Genomic DNA, 15,799 nt, shown 5'->3' with positions numbered 1-15,799 from the left:
ATGTGCCTTAGTTTCCTCTTTTGTAAAATGGGGGAGATAACAGTACCAGTACCTCATAAGACTGTGGTGAGGATTAAATTAACTAATATGTAAAGCACTTGCCACAGCCGTAGCACATTTTAAGTGCTATTCAAGTGTTAGCTGTTATTTTTTCTCTTTATGCGTGTAAGGATCTCCTTATCATGAGTGTTGATGTGTCTAGGTATGAATTTCCTTTTATTTATTCTGTTTGAGATTCACTGAGCTTTTTGAATCTGTAAATTTTTGTCTTTTATCAATTTTGAAAAATTCTTAGCCCTATTTCTTTAAACACTGCTTCTACCCATTCTCTTTCCTCTCTCCTTCTGGAACTTTAATTAATTATTTTCGCCCTTCCTTCCTTCTTTCCTTCCTTCCTTCCTTCCTTCCTTCCTTCCTTCCTTCCTTTCTTTCTTTCTTTCTTTCTTTCTTTCTTTCCTTCTTTCTCTCTTTCTTTCTTCTTTCTCTTTCTTTCCCTCCTCCTCCTTCCTCCCCTCCCCTCCCTCCCCTCCCCCTCCTCCCTCCCCCCTCCTCTCCTCTCCTCTCCTGTCCTCTCCTCTCCTCTCCTCTCCTTTCCTTTATTTTGAGACAGCATCTTGCTGTGTCCCCCAGGCTAGAGTGCAGTGATATGATCATAGCTCACTGCAGCCTTGACTTCTCAAGCTCAAACGATCCTGCCACCTCAGCCTCCTGAGTAGTTGGGACTACAGGTACAGACCACCACGCCTGGCTATTTTTTTTTTTTTTCTTGTTTTTGTAGAGACAGGGTCTCGCTGTGTTTCCCAGGCTGCTCTCGAACTTCTGGCCTCAAGTGATCCTCCTGTCTCGGCCTCCCAAAGTGCTGAGATTATAGGCGTGATGTGTCTCTTAGTGCTTCACAGTGTCTGCTGTGAAGATTCTGGATAATTTATTTAAATGTGTTGTTCAGTTAGCTAATTTGTCTCAGCTGCATCTAATATGCTATTAAATCTATATATTGAGTTTTTAAATTTTAATTAAGATCGTTATATCTTTCATTCCCAGAAACTGTGTTTGGTTCCCGATCAACTCTGCCCGGTTGTTTTTTGTAGTTTTTTTTTGTCCTTCACTCATGTGTTCGTCTCCTTCTTTTATTTCTTTAAACATATTATACATACGTAGTTTGTATTCTGGTCTGATAGTCCAGTGTTGAAAGGCTTCGCTTGTCTCATTCTCCTGCCTGTTGTTTTGGAGCCTCATAACGTGGACGTTAGGACCCCTGAGACAGGGGCCAGCCAAAAGGCTTTGAACTGCGAAGGGCTGGTCTTTATATTCTTCCTGTTGCTCTTCTTCCCACACCCCTGTTTTCTTTGTTTTTTTTTTTCTCCCTCTTTCTCAATTTACTTTTTTGAAAGGCTGATTCATTTCCATGGTTCAAAGAAACAAAAAAAGTGAAACTCATCTTTCTCGGCACCCGGTCCCTTCCCTACTGGCAGCCTGGGTTATATAGGTTCTTACAGATACTTCCTGTGATATTTTATGTGTATTCAAGCAAATACAAATTTTAAAATTCATTCTGTCTGTAACGCGAATGGTAGCACACCACATGTATTGTTCTGAACTTGTTTTTAATAAAAAATATGTTTCCGGTTATAAAAGAAATACATTCTCGTTTTGAATAACATGAATATCCAAGTGTCTACAAGTAGAAAGTGAAAGTCTCCCTGGAATTTCATTCCCCAGAGATAACCTCTATTATGTATCCGTAAATATATATTTACATAAATGGGCTTATGCGACAGATATTGTTCTGTAACCTATTTTTTCTTTTTCTCCCAAGAATACTTCATGACATCTTTCCATGAATCTTTCCATGTCTCCCCGTAGCCCCACAGCTAAGTGCTTGGGCTTTGGGGTCAGACAGAGCTAGGTTCTAATACTAGCTCTGCAGCTTAGCAGCTATAGGACTTTTCAGATCCTCTTGGGCCCTCAGTTTCCTCATCTGTAAAATGGGGATAGAAATAGTATATACCTCATGGTGTCGTTCTGAGACCTTAATAGCATGAGTGATGTGCTTCTGTGGGGCCAGCTACTTCATAAGCCCTCAATGAGTGGTAATTTTTATGATGACTTCCTTACCCTTTATAAGCCATATAGAATTCGTAGTACGAAGTGTCACCATTTATTAACCATTTCCCTTTGATGGGCTTTTTTTTTCTTTGAGACCGAGTCTCACTCTGTTGCCCAGGCTGGAGTGCAGTGGCACGATCCTGGCTCACTGCAACCTCCACCTCCTGGGTTCAAGTTATTCTCCTGCCTCAGCCTCCCGAGTAGCTGGGATTACAGGCGCCCGCCACCATGCTCAGCTAATTTTTGTATTTTTAGTAGAGACTGGGTTTCACCATGTTGGCCAGGCTGGTCTCAAACTGATCTCAGGTGATCCACCCGCCTCGGCCTCCCAAAGTGCTGGGATTACATGCGTGAGCCACGGCACCCGGCCTGATGGACATTTTTTTTTATTAACCATTTCCCCTTTGATGGACAACTTTTTGCTGTAAGTACAACTCAGTGAACACTGAACACACACCCTTTCAACAAGAAGGTCTTGTCTTTGTGAATTCCTGCTATGGGGTGGCTGGGTCCTCTGGATTCTAATCTCTGCATCTTCTTTCTCTCCAAGGAGGAAGTGAAAATACCCCATGGAGTGAAGCTTGTGTGTTACGTAGGTGTTTACGTTTTATTATTGCTTTTCTTCCTCCCTTGCCTCAGGTGGGGTGGAGTGGGAGGGCTCCTCCACAGCAGATGTGAAGATGCTACCCCGCCCAGCCTGCCCTCCCCCAGTGGATCCTAGTGCTCCCCTCCCTCTGTAATGTTGGATCTTAGACTTTTAGTTTCCTGCAGACCTTGGAACCTGACCATTTCATGATCATTCATTCAAGGATTAGTTTTCAGACTCACCTACTTTTAAAACAATTCCCTGTGGTTTGCAATAAATGAAAAGAATTGAAACACACTTAAAATGGGCTAAAAGCCTAAAGAAAGTAAGAAAAGAGGAAGGAGAAGGGGGATCTTGTTACAACAACACCTTACTCTCTACCAGTCTTGGAAAGGTACACCTGCCAGGCTCAAAGTTAACACTGAGCTTCCTGGCAGCCATAGCAAAAAGCTGAGCAGGATAGATTCCGTAGTTCATTAGAAGAACAAAATCTACTTTGCACCTTGAAACAGTCATGAAGGGATTTCTTTTATGGGCAATAGAGGAGTGATAAGCAGCCTTACAGAGTGTAAGCCTTGCAGATGCCTGCATTTGGCTGCTTCAAGGGAGAGGCAGACAACAAGTCAGTGACCCCTGAAAGGGGCATGACAGAGCTTTGAGCAAGAGGAGGTGGAGTCCGAACGAGGTATGTCCCTCCTGATGAGATGCATCTGTGGTCAGAAGAAGAGTGAGAGGGTCCTGGCACAGAGTCCAGTTAACTATGAATGTGACTGGGGGTTAAGGGGGAAGTTGAGAAAGGATGGGGATGGAGGCAGGCTCCTCTCCTGGGACAGAGGCTAGCCAGGTAGCAAACATTCACTGAACACTGTGCCAGGCCTTTTCCAAGCATTGGGAATACAGGGGGGACCAAGACAGGCATGTTCTCTATCCTCACGAAGCTTACAGTGGGAGAGAGACGTTCAACAATTACAGGTGAGGCGAGCACTCTGAAGGCGGGGACAGCGGCTGGCCCTGCTTGCTTCTGAAGTGCAATCTCCCCCGCAGCTGGGTTCCGGGCCAGTGATCCAGCTCCTGGGGGCCATCAGCCACGGCCAGGCAGAGGGGCAGCTGCCACCAAAGCTGGAGGTTCTAGAGGACTTGATGGAGGTCAGCTCACCCTCACCTGCCCAGAGGCTCAGAAGGAAGAAAAGGCCCACGGCGCAGGGCCCTGCTGGGTGCCAGGTACGGAACAAGTGACGTCATTTAATCCTGCTGAGAGAGGCACCTTCACACCTGATTCACAGAGATGTCACTGAGGCTCAGAGAGAGGGTGCCACTTGTTCACGGTCATTCAGAATAGCCAGAGGCAGGGTCAGGCCCCAGCCTGCATGGCTGGCCTGGGCTCCATGTATACTTCTTTCTGCAGCTCTGAATTCAGGGTGAACTGGAGGAGGGAGGGGCTGGGCCTCCAGTACATCTGGGGAGGGAACAGGTGCTGGCCTCCACTTCCGGCCAATAGCTTGTCTGCTCCCTGCCCCAAGGTTTTCCAGCCTTCTCCTTCAGGAGGCACAGCAGGGGACCCTGGTGGCCTCTCTGACCCCTTCTACCCTCCAAGAAGCGGTTCCCTGGCCCCTGGCGACCCCAACTCGGACCCTGCATGTCCCCAGGTGAGTGCTTCTGCCCCGGCCATGTGCCATCTTCACTAGAGCATGGGTCAGGGAGGACGTGGGAGTGGGGAGGTGACTAGGGGAAGCAGTGTCCCCTGGGCTGGAAGGCCAGGCCCACCAGTACAGCCTCAATTCCTCACGCCTCCCCTGCAGAGTGGCCCAGTGGAGGCTGAAGAGGAGTCTCTGCTGGAGCGGGCAGAGGACTCAGGTGAAGGGCCCTGGAGGGAGCCTCTTCTGCTTCCAGAGACTGCTGGGGTCTGGGGAGGACTCAGCCCAGCTCCTGGCTCCAGCCCCTGCGATGACTCTTCTCTCCCCGCATCCCATCAGCCTATAGCTCCTCCCCAAAGGGGCGGGGGAAGGGGTGGGGGCCACTGGCTGCCTGGGCTTGGCTCCCAGATGGATAGAGGGAGGGATCTAGGTCTTTGAGGGTGGGACCCCTCTCCTGTCTGCCTAAACCCATCAGCCTTGAGTCAGCCCCCTCCCCTTTCCCCTGGGCCCCCCGGGGAGCCTGTGACACTCTCTCCCCACAGCTCAGCTCCAACAGGAGAAGCCATCCCTGTATATTGGGGTGCGGGGCACTGTTGTCCGTTCCATGCAGGAGGTGCTATGGACTCGGTGAGGCCTTGCTCCCCACTCCCCTGACATCCCAAGGGCCGCCCTCACACGCCCCCGCCTCCGGGGCCCTGCCATGTTCTAAGGGCTTCTGGGTGTCTGGCTAACCCCATTTGGTAGCTGTGCCAGGTCCCTTGCCCACACCAAGAGCCAGTGGAGAGCTGAAATTTGAAGCTGGGTCTCTCTGGCTTTAAGGCTGTGCTTCCCCACTTAGCTGCTGCAGCTCTCGGCTTCGGCTCAGGTCCATCCACGTCAATGTCACCCGCAGCAAATGCTTTCACATAGTGAGAGTCTGTGCTGGGAGCGGCTCAGAGATCTGAGCCCAGAGCTCTCATTTGCTGATGGGGAGACCAAGGCTCAGAGAGGGTTGGACTTTGCAAAGGCCACACAGCAAGGCAATGACAGATGACACCGAGGGCCAGGGCTCCATTCCCTTCCCCTGACTCCTGCCTTACTCTGACCTGACCCCGGCTTCCTCCCCTCCACACATCCCGTGGGCCAGAGACGGGGCGCAGGCTGGTGAGTCAGACAATCGAGTTTCAAATCTTGCTTTTGCCACTAATTACACAGTTGTGAGTAAGCCCCTTATTTTCCCTGAGCCCCAGTAACCCCATCTGTAAAAGGAGAATGATCCTATTTCCTCCTCACAGAGTTGGGGTAAGAATAAGTAGGTTCCTGCAGGGAAACACCCACGACAGGAACAAGTTGGCCCAGACCCTGCCGCCCACCCATCTGCCTTCCTCTGGGACTAAGTGCCTGGAGAGCCTTCTGGGCTCAGTGCCCCTGCCCTGCCCTGGCCTCCACAGCCTTCGGGAGCTCCCAGACCCAGTGCTGAGTGAGGAGGTGGTGGAGGGCATCGCTGCTGGCATTGAGGCAGCCCTCTGGGACCTGACGCAAGGCACCAATGGCCGGTACAAGACCAAGTATCGCAGCCTGCTGTTCAACCTGCGGGACCCCAGGAACCTGGTGAGCAGGGCGTTGGGCTGGGCTGGGTCCCCTCTCTGAATCTCAGAGGCCCCACAGGATGCTAGGGTCGGGGGGCTCTTTCAGCGTGTGGTGCAGCCCTGCCCCCTGCCCCCTGCCCCCCTAGGACTTGTTTCTCAAAGTGGTTCATGGAGATGTCACCCCCTACGACCTGGTGCGGATGAGCTCGATGCAGCTGGCCCCCCAGGAGCTGGCCCGCTGGCGGGACCAGGAGGAGAAAAGGGTGAGTGCTGAGCCCAGTCAGGATGGGTGAGGGGATGTGGGGGCAGAGTGGGTGGCCTGAGAATGGAAGAGAGAGAGACGGAGACAGGGAGGGAGGGAGGAGGAATTCAGAAAGACAGAAACAAGGAAACAGAGAAGGCAGACAGGGAGTCAGAGAGACCCTCCCCACAAGAGAAACAGGAGAAGGGGTGGAAATGAAAGGGACTGGGGATGAAGAGCTTGGTAGAGATGTGACACTTGGTTTTCAATGGAGCTGGACTGTAGGGTGAGGGGCTTGGGGGAGGACTGTGGTGAGACCTAGAGTCTGGAGTCCTGAGGTACCTCTTCTCCGATCCCAGCTTCAGATGCCCTGGGAAAGACTGGAGGTCTTCCTGGTACCCCAGGTTGGGGGAGGGTCCCCATAGCCCCCAGGATTCACAGCTGTGTCCCCATATACCCTGTGTCCGTGGGTCTCTCCCTGCCTGGGAACTGCTCTGGGATAGGGAAGCTGTGGCACTGAGCAGGCTTTGGAGAAGGCTCACCTCATGTTTGTTGGTGGCCCAGTGAGAGAAGAAGGGACTGATTTAGGGGCTGAGGCCACTGGGATGGGGCGAGGCACTCCAGCCCCTGCTCTGGAAGACATTGAACTGATTAGAATGAATAACCAGAGTCCATCAGGTAAATCCATCCACTATAGGCTGAGCTTCTGTCCAGGCTCTATGGGGGCCAGGGATCAGGACTGGCTTTGTAATTTGCGGGAGCCAGTGCAGAATGAAAATGTGGGGCCTTTTGTTCAACAACTGCTAAGAATTTCAAGGTGACAACAACAGAGCGCTAAACCAAGCGTGGGCCTCCTAAGTGCAGGGCCCTGTGCGATTGCACAGATCTCACGCCCACGAGGCTGATCCCACCTGGAGGAGCAGACCCCCTGTCCTCCAGGGGTTGTCAGAAAAGGAGAGACAGGTTTTCAGGAAGCATTGCAGATAGAGTGACATTGGTCGACAGTAAGACTTACAACTAGCATTTACTATGAGCCATGTTCCAGGCTAAGCACTCTATATATGTTGTTTAACATAGTGCTTTAAATTAAATTCCTACGGAACAGATAAACTGAGGCTTAGAGCAGCTAAGTGCTTGCCCCAGGCCATACCATCTTATGAATCTTTATTAATGGCCCAGTGGGAACTCCAGAGCCTGCACTCTTTCAGCAACACCACACCCTTCCCAGAAAAGGATGAGGTATAGTCAGAGGTTGAATTGACCGTGGGTGAAAGCAAAATCCAGGAAGGCTTCCTGGAGGAGGCAGGACTTGAAGGGTGAATCGGTGGAATATGGAGAGGTAGTGCTAAGGGTGGAGGGCTTCCCAGAGGAGGGGTATGGCGGAAGTAAAAGTGTTGAGGAGGGGAACCACAAGAGAGGGGCCTCAAGGGAGGAAAGTGAGCACTTGGGCTTTTGATGGCCAGAGGCCCCCTCACTGGGCTCAGCTTGGGCTGCTCCACCTCTTCAGGGCCTGAAGATCATTGAGCAGCAACAGAAGGAGCCGTGCAGACTTCCGGCCTCCAAAATGACCCACAAGGGCGAAGTGGAGATTCAGCGGGACATGGACCAGACGCTGACCCTGGAGGATCTGGTGGTAAGTTGGAGCCTGACCTGATGCCGGGCAGAGCCCATGCCTGGGGGTCCCACGCCTCGCCTCACCAGCAGTGTGGCCTTGGGCATGTCACCTGACTGCTCTGAGGCCCACCTTGTTTGTGATAAAACGGGGACAGCGATCCTTAACGCATAGGGGAACATGGGGTGGGACAGTGCTGCTGGCACAGGCCTGCCCGTGCCTTATCACTGTCGGTCCTCCTCCTTTTGGCCTCACCCCAAGGCCCCCACATGAGTGGTATTAAGTCCCATCATCACAGTCATCCCCAGCCTCAGGCATTCTGCCCAGATCTCTGCTGGGAAGCAGCAGGCTGCGCTGTTCCAGGCAGTGACTTTTTCAGATGGAAGGAATGAAGACCCACTGTATTCAGTGGATCGGTTTAGGGATGCTCCAGGCAGGGAACCACCCGGCACCCTGGCAGTCCATCCAGAGGGCCTCCTGGAACTTGTCCTCAGACCTGGAAAGCCAACGGGAGTGACAATAGTCTAGGGCTCTTGGCGCCGAGGATCTGCTCCATCCTCAGGTCCATGCTGCTCCTTCCTCCCCCTTGGCCCCGGCTTGCACATAGCCTGACATGGTGGCTCAGCAGCCCCAGAATCCATGAAGCCATCATCTCAGACTCCTGGAGTTGATTAGAACTTTCCCTTGGCTCCCTTCGGTCACTCTTCGAAGGCCACTCTGGCTGTAGTTGAGTGTTCTGTGGGTCAGATGTTCACCTGGGTCTCATCAGCTGCGTGTTCAGGAGAGGGGTGCAGGGCGGCTCCCTTTAACTATATTCAGTCAGTCAGTATATTTATAGGGGACCTGCACGGTTCTAGGCACTGGGGAAGTGACAGTGAACAGACAGAAATCCCTGCTCCCCACTCCTACCACTAATATTCAGGCCAACGACTGGGAGAACCTCTACCTGTGCCAAGAGGATCCCTAAGGGGTGTGGCTGCTCCTCAGTCTAAATCAGTTTGTATTCCCTGAACAAACTGAAAGGCAATGTAGGAGAAAGACGTAGCTATTCCCAGAGAGGAAGAGAGCGAGGAGGTGGGATGGGAGGGGAGGGGAGGGGAAAACAACACATGATAACAATCTTCACTGTTTATTGAACACCTACTATGTGCACCTTTTACAAGCAGTGTCTCATTCACATCTCACAATGGCCTAGGAGGTCGGTGCTATTCCCTGCCCATTTCTGGGATGAGGAACCTGGCGCCAAGGTCACATATGTGCGGTGGGGAAGCTGAGATTTGAACCCAGGCTGGCTGACTCCAAAGCCTGTGCTTTGAGACTGTTCTGGAGGTGGCTGATAAGAGTAGAGTTTCAAAATCTCTTTAAACCTTGCTAAAGCAATGATTGTTTTATGTTTAAAGCTATTTCTAGTATGAGGAAAAAAAGTGATTTGGCAATAGACGTCAAGAGTCTTTAAAATGTTCCTTCTCCCTGATTCTGTCATCTGCTTCTGAAATCTTGTCCTAAGGACATAATTTAAAGTTTAGGAAACTACTTTCTGCACAAAAATGTCCTCAGTGCCATTTAGTAATAGTGAAAACCTGGAAATGACCCAAATGTATAGCAACAGAGGTGAGACGTCCACTCCAGTCTCACCCCATCACAGCAGTGTCTGCGGGGACTATATGACGTGACAAATGCCTCTGCTATTATTAGGGAACAAAGAGAGAACACTAAGTTGAATATTTGATCCCAGCTGTTTTAGGAAAAGGACCCCCAAACCCTGAGTATAGAAAAAGATTATAAAGGGCCGGGCGCGGTGGCCCACACCTGTAATCCCAGCACTTTGGGAGGCCGAGGCAGGTGGATCATGAGGTCAAGAGATTGAGGGCATCCTGGCCAACCAACATAGTAAAACCCCGTCTCTACTAAAAATACAAAAATTAGCTGGGCGTGGTGGCACATGCCTATAGCTACTCGGGAGGCTGAGGCAGAAGAATCGCTTGAACCAAGGAGGCGGAGGTTGCAGTGAGCCGAGATCGAGCCACTGCACTCCAGCCTGGGCAACAGAGCAAGACTCTGTCTCAAAAAAACAAACAAACAACAACAAAAAAAGAAAAAAAAGAAAAAGATTATAAAGGGATACCCAGAATATCAACAGTGGTCTCTGAGTGGTGGGACAAGAAGTGATTTTCTTTTTAATTTTCAAGTTTTGGTGTTTTCCAGATTTTCTTTATGAGTTCACAGTATTTTGGCAATAAAACAACATTTATTATTGAGAAAAATAAACCACATCCTGGGGCCCCCTACCCATGGAGGGCTCCTGGCATCCCCAGCCACCTTCTCAGCCTGCCCCTCTGTCTTCTGCCTCCCAGGGACCGCAGATGTTCATTGACTGCAGCCCACAGGCCCTGCCCATCGCATCAGAGGACACCACAGGGCAGCATGACCACCGCTTCTTAGACTCCAACTGCCGCATCTGCATGGGTGGGAGGGGACACGGGAGGGGTGCAGGGGTGGCGGCCGGGCTGGGGCTGAGCGTGCAGTTCAGCGGCAACAGGGATTTGTGGCCTGGGGAGAGGGTGGCAGAGCGGGGGTGCCCGTGCCCCAGGTCACCTAGTAAAAAGCCTGGTTCAACCCTGGCTCTAAAGCCCTGGGCTGGCTTCAGTGCTGCTGCTGCCCCTGTTTCAGCTCCTGCCTCTGCTATTTGCAGACTGGGAGCCCTCAAGTGAGCTGCTAGGCTCCTTCAAAGTCGCCAAGAGCTGCGGGGACAATATCTTCCAGAAAGCCCTAAGCCAAACTCCTATGCCTGCTCCAGAGACGACCAAAACCAGGGAGTTGCCTCCCATGGAACCACAGGACAGGTGTGGGGTTGGGAGCAGGGAGGTGGCTAACCCAGCAGGGTTGAGGGGGAGGCCACCACCTGGGGCAACAGACATAGCACTGGCTTTTTCTGTGTCTCCTTGGGCAAGTCTTCCCTCCCTTGGGAGCCTCCCTTTCCCCATCTGTGCAATGGAACTAATCATCCCAGCCTCCTGGCAGCCCCCTGCACAAGGCCAAGCTTGGGCCAGTGTTCCAGCCCCCACAGTGGGGACACAGGATCTGCTCTGAAAAGAAAGGAGGTGCTGGGGAAGTCCTCATGGCCTGGTCTGTCTGGCCCTGTCTTCTGTCCCTCCCTCTAGGGTCCCTCCATCTGGGCTCCAGGTGCCCACTGCACCCACAAAGGCCCTGCCCTGCCTGCCACCCTGGGAGGGTGTTCTGGACATGTTCTCCGTCAAGCGCTTCCGGGCCAGGGCCCAGCTGGTCTCGGGACACAGCTGTCGGCTTGTCCAGGTGCACCTGCCCCGCTCGCCAGGGACTCCCTTACACACTGACCAGCCCAGGCAGCCCCCCCCCTTTCTTTCACTCGTGCATTCTAAAACAAGTCATAGGCACCCCTCTCTGTGCCTGGCCCTGTGCAAGGCATGGGGGCAAATGAGATGTTGGTCCCATTCCTACAGAGACAAACAGGGTGAAGGACTCCCTGTCACCCATAGCAAGGAAGGCCCAAAGGAGGGTTTTAGGACTGATCGTTGAGTGGCTTAATGATCAGCTACAGTGTCGGATGAGGGCAGAGGATAGAGGAGGGAGGGAGGGGCTTTGGAGAAGTTGGAGATTAGCCAGTACAGGCTGTAGACCTCCATGGGGCAATTAGAGCTTTCTGGGCAGCCACCGAGGGTCCTGGCATACCGCCCGCCCATCTTTGCCACAGGCTGCAGCCTTCCAGGTGGCTGGGAATGTGTCCACCCCGAGTGGGTGGGAAGCTGGGGGGCTGACTGGCCATCCTTCCTGCCCCCAGGCTCTGCCCACCGTGATCCGCTCGGCAGGCTGCATCCCCTCCAACACTGTCTGGGACCTTCTGGCCAGCATCTGCCCAGCCAAGGCCAAGGTACCTGGCCACTCTTGGGCACCCCCTCTTTTCCTAGCACCTTACTCCCACCTCCCTCTCCACTTCTAGAGCAGAGGCCTGGCTTGGATATCTGGGTCTAGTTCCCAGAGTGACTGCAGACTCACTGTGTGACCCTGGGCAGGTCCCTCTGTTTCCTCCTCTGGAAGATGGGGACATACTTTCTCATGGGGTTCTCGGGTTTCAGGGAGCCCAGGGGTGTTGGCAGGAGCAGGGGATGACTGCGTTTACAGCTGCTCTCCTCCTGCCACCGCAGGATGTCTGTGTGATCAGACTGTGCCCACATGGGGCCCGGGACACCCAGAACTGCCGCCTGCTCTACTCGTACCTCAATGACAGGCAGCGCCATGGCCTGGCCTCCATGGATCACATGGGGATGGTCCTGCTGCCCCTGCCTGCCTTCCAGCCCCTGCCCACCAGGCTGCGCCCTCTGGGGGGCCCAGGTGAGTGCCCAGTCCCCATACCAGACCCTGCCTCTGCTCCCTTGGTGACCAGACCAGGCACGGTTGACGCAGTCACCCGGCAGAGGCAGGCACATCTCAGAAGGGAACTCCTCACCCAGCCAGGCAAATGTGAGAACAATGACAGCAATAGCTCACGCTTGGATATCATGAACTGCGTGCCAGCCGTTGTTGTGAAAGCTTGACCTAGATGAATTCTTGTAGTCTCAGAATCACCCTATGAGAATGGTACTATTAGACTAGACTGTGCATCTCATAGATGAAGAAACTGAGGGAGGAAGAAGGCAAGTGACTTGTCCAAAGTCACACAGCCAGTCAATAGCAGAACTGGGCTTCACTCCCAGGCGACATGGCTTCAGAAACCTGGCCCCTAACCACCACACCACACTGTCGCTCAGGGTAGGCACCCCTGAAGAGAAACTCCAGGGACAGCCACATTTGACCCAGGCAGCAGGACAGAGGCAGGACCTACACACACTTGACTGTAAATGTCACCTCAGAGAGGAGGGAGGGATGTTTCACCACAGCCACGGGGGCCGAGCTCGGCCTCTGTGCATGGACACAGGAAAGCAGCGAGGGTGGCGGTGGGCGCATTGCCCACTCCTGAGCAAAGCGCTTGGCCTTTTGGGGCTCCATGTCCTGAGACAATGAGGTAGACTTTGAGCCTGTAGAGTCTTCAGGTCCAACCATCCATACCCCAGCCTCAGCCAGATGAGCCTTGATCCCGCAGAGCTCAAATCTTCCAAGACAGCCCCACCTTCCTACTTACTTTTCCCAGCATCTCATGGGCCCCATCTCACTGTGGAGAAGCCCTTCCTGGGATCTAGCCTCCAGATCTGCTGCAGCTAAGCTGAACACAGTTCTCCCCAACAGGCCTTTGGGCTCTTCCTGTCTCCCCTCTTCTTTCCCCAGGTCTGGAGGTCACTCACTCAAGTCTGTTGCTGGCTGTGCTGCTCCCCAAGGAAGGGCTTCCAGACACAGCAGCGTCCAGCCCCTGGCTGGGGAAGGTTCAAAAGATGGTCTCCTTCAACAGTAAGGTGGAGAAGAGATACTACCAGCCAGATGACAGGAGGCCGAATGTGCCCCTGAAGGGCACCCCTCCCCCAGGAGGTGCCTGGCAGCAGAGCCAGGGCAGGGGCAGTATAGCTCCAAGGGGAATCTGTGCTTGGCAGAGGCCCCCCAGAGGCAGGGGGAGGCTCTGGCCAGAGCCTGAAACCTGGCAGCGTCCTGGGCGAGGGCAGGGGCCCCCAGAACCAGGCTTGCGCCAGTCCCAGCATCCCTATTCAGTAGCACCAGCTGGTCATGGCTTTGGCTGTGGCCAGCACTTCCATAGGGACTCTTGTCCCCACCAGGCCCTGCTCCGGCACCTCGAATCCCTGGTGACCATGAGTCACCAGCTCCACGCCTTACTGTGCCCCCAGACCAACAGCTCCATGCCCCACCCTCTGCAGCATTTGTCTAGCCCCCTTGCAGCTCCAGAGCCCCCTGACCCAGCCCCTGACTCCTCTTTGGGGCCTACAGATGAAGCTGGCTCTGAGTGTCCCTTCCCTAGAAAGGCTGACCCTCCTTACCCACCAGAACAGGGGTTTTCATGCCCTCACTAGTGTTGAAGCCTGTTCCAGAGAGAGGCGGGACTGCAAGGAGAGGATGGTCAGCTCTGCCCACCTGCCCTGTTTCAGCTTCCTGTCTGACAATGTTTGCTGTTGATTTTTTGTTCAGTAAAGAATTTGGCAAAATTTGGATTGCATCTGCTAGCTGGTCAGGAGAGCCCCTGGTCCTGGTCAGATGTGGGTTGAGTGGGTGTGTCAGTGTGTGTCTTGTGCACAAATGTGCAGCCTTGCTCATTGCTGGTCTGAGGTCCTGAACCATCACTGTGCCCCAGGGCACAGCTATTGCCACGGTGGTTTCTGGAAGCATTTTGCAAGTATTCTGAACTAGGAGGAAGAGGAGGTGGTGGGAAAGAAAGTAGGACCGAGGTTGGGGGTGGAGAGAGAAATGGACAGAGCCTTTTGGAGGGTCACAGACATCCAGACATCAAGAGATTGCTAGAGAGGAAAAGATGAGCAAGTTGCAGTGGTTTTTAAATTTTTCAGTTAATACTAAGATTTTTTTCCTTTGACTAGATGGGGAAGGATAGTACATACCTCCACCATATTCCCTCCGAGTCTCTGTGTCTGTGTTTCCGGGGGATCTCTGTGCACTAGTGTGCCTGCAAGCATGAGAGAGTGTCTGTGTGAGTTTCATGGCCTGCCCGTGTGTAGGTCTCTGTTGAGGAAGTCAGGAGGTCCAGATTGGGTGACTGCTCTCTGTATCTCTTGCCAGATTCCAGAAACTGGTGTTAGAAAATGTCAAAGGTCTTACTTTGGTGGTGGGCATTCAGGGTGGGGTTGGAGACTGGTTTTAGGGTTGGATGGTGCTGCCTTGCCTTGGGCCTAGAATAAGCTTCTAACAGCAGCTGTAACTGTCAAGCGTCTCATGTGGGGTGTACCTCGAGAGAACTGAATCTGCGGACTGATGGGGGAACCAGCTGCCAGGGCCAACCAACCCAGCGTGGGGGAAGGGGCCTGGCTTCCAGCAGAGAACCTTTCTAGAACCCCACCCGTCGCCCCGGGGCCAGAAGGGCCCTACCCCCTCCTTGCTCACCCCTTCGCAAAGTCCACCCATGTACAGGCCTCTCCCTGGACCCTGTTGGACTGGGAGGGGTGGGGCGATGGTCGGTTGGGGGAGCCCCTCTTCTCTGCCCCATGAGCTCTGCGGCTGCCCTACCCGCGGACGACAGCAGAGGGGGCCCTCGGCCTTGGGATGGAGGTCGGGGCGGGCAGGACCGGAGTCAAAGCGGGGGGTGGGGCGAGGTGCGGGAACTTAGCGGAAGGAGTTGGAAGCGGAGACAGGGTAGGATGCGGTGGGGTGCGGGTGAGGGGTAGAGAGAGGGGGCTGGACAGTTGAACCGGGGGAGGGAGCGGGGCTCCTTCGGGAACTTTTCCGGCTCGGAATGGCCTGGGAGCGCCGCAGCCTCCGCGCTATATGCAAATGACGCAAATTACTATGCAAACCTACAGCTCGGTTCTGAGCCCACAGTTTGGGTGGTTTTGCTAATGCAGTTGGTATGGAGGGAAACGGCTGTGCACTCCCTCCCCTCCAGGCCCAGGGCTTCCTCCGGAGAGCCGCCAGCGCCGCTCTCCTGGAGCACGCAGGGAAGAGCGAGCTGTGTACTCTGGGCAGGGATTTCCTTTGGGAGCTTCAGTTTTCCCCTCTGTAAATGGGGGTGATAACGCGGCTCTGTAACAGCTCGCCCGTGGAAGGGCTGTAGGTGGGCCCCGAAATGCTGCATGCAGCCTGCTACACATGACACCCTCCCCCACCCCCGCCACCTTTTGGCCGCAGTCCACGAGCCCCTTGCCTGTCTCTCTCCGCAGAGGCCTGGAGCGAGGATTAGGCGTGACGTTGCTAGGGGGCGTGACTGGCGGTTGCTAGGCTCCAGGGACGTTGCTATGCAACGCTGGGCGGGGCTCGTTGTTGCTAGGCCGGAGCTGGAATCGCCCCGGACCCGGAAGGGACACCTCGCGCCCTGGGTTTTAGTGGAAGGCGCCCCAGGCTACCAGGGATCGCGACGCTGCTCTCCCGGTGACTTTCTTCGGGCCTGAGCTTCCCCCGGCTGGACGCAGT

At 53.9% G+C, this 15,799-nt stretch overlaps 1 protein-coding gene across 3 annotated transcripts in view; it reads left to right on the top strand.

Moving 5' to 3' along the window:
• SPOCD1 (SPOC domain containing 1) overlaps positions 1–13,875 on the top strand; it is a 31,103-nt gene extending 17,228 nt beyond the window's left edge. For 2 of the 3 annotated variants that reach the window (XM_030823170.1, XM_030823169.1), the window contains 14 exons: positions 2,657–2,698; positions 3,737–3,913; positions 4,213–4,338; positions 4,492–4,546; positions 4,869–4,953; positions 5,757–5,916; positions 6,041–6,157; positions 7,643–7,768; positions 10,102–10,213; positions 10,440–10,590; positions 10,909–11,059; positions 11,565–11,654; positions 11,929–12,115; positions 13,046–13,875. In XM_030823170.1, coding sequence (XP_030679030.1) covers positions 3,833–3,913; positions 4,213–4,338; positions 4,492–4,546; positions 4,869–4,953; positions 5,757–5,916; positions 6,041–6,157; positions 7,643–7,768; positions 10,102–10,213; positions 10,440–10,590; positions 10,909–11,059; positions 11,565–11,654; positions 11,929–12,115; positions 13,046–13,737 — 2,133 coding nt within the window. In that variant the 5' untranslated portion in view covers positions 2,657–2,698; positions 3,737–3,832 and the 3' untranslated portion in view covers positions 13,738–13,875. Of the gene's footprint in view, positions 1–2,656; positions 2,699–3,736; positions 3,914–4,212; positions 4,339–4,491; positions 4,547–4,868; positions 4,954–5,756; positions 5,917–6,040; positions 6,158–7,642; positions 7,769–10,101; positions 10,214–10,439; positions 10,591–10,908; positions 11,060–11,564; positions 11,655–11,928; positions 12,116–13,006 lie in introns of all 3 variants that reach the window. The other variant, XM_030823168.1, reaches the window with a different exon arrangement.
• Positions 13,876–15,799: the final 1,924 nt, after the last annotated feature.

Source organism: Nomascus leucogenys, chromosome 12, assembly GCF_006542625.1.
Source record: "Nomascus leucogenys isolate Asia chromosome 12, Asia_NLE_v1, whole genome shotgun sequence".
In the NCBI taxonomy this organism is placed as follows: domain Eukaryota; kingdom Metazoa; phylum Chordata; class Mammalia; order Primates; family Hylobatidae; genus Nomascus; species Nomascus leucogenys.
The sequence above is the reverse complement of the archived record's forward strand: the minus strand, read 5'-3'. Positions and strand labels throughout refer to the sequence as shown.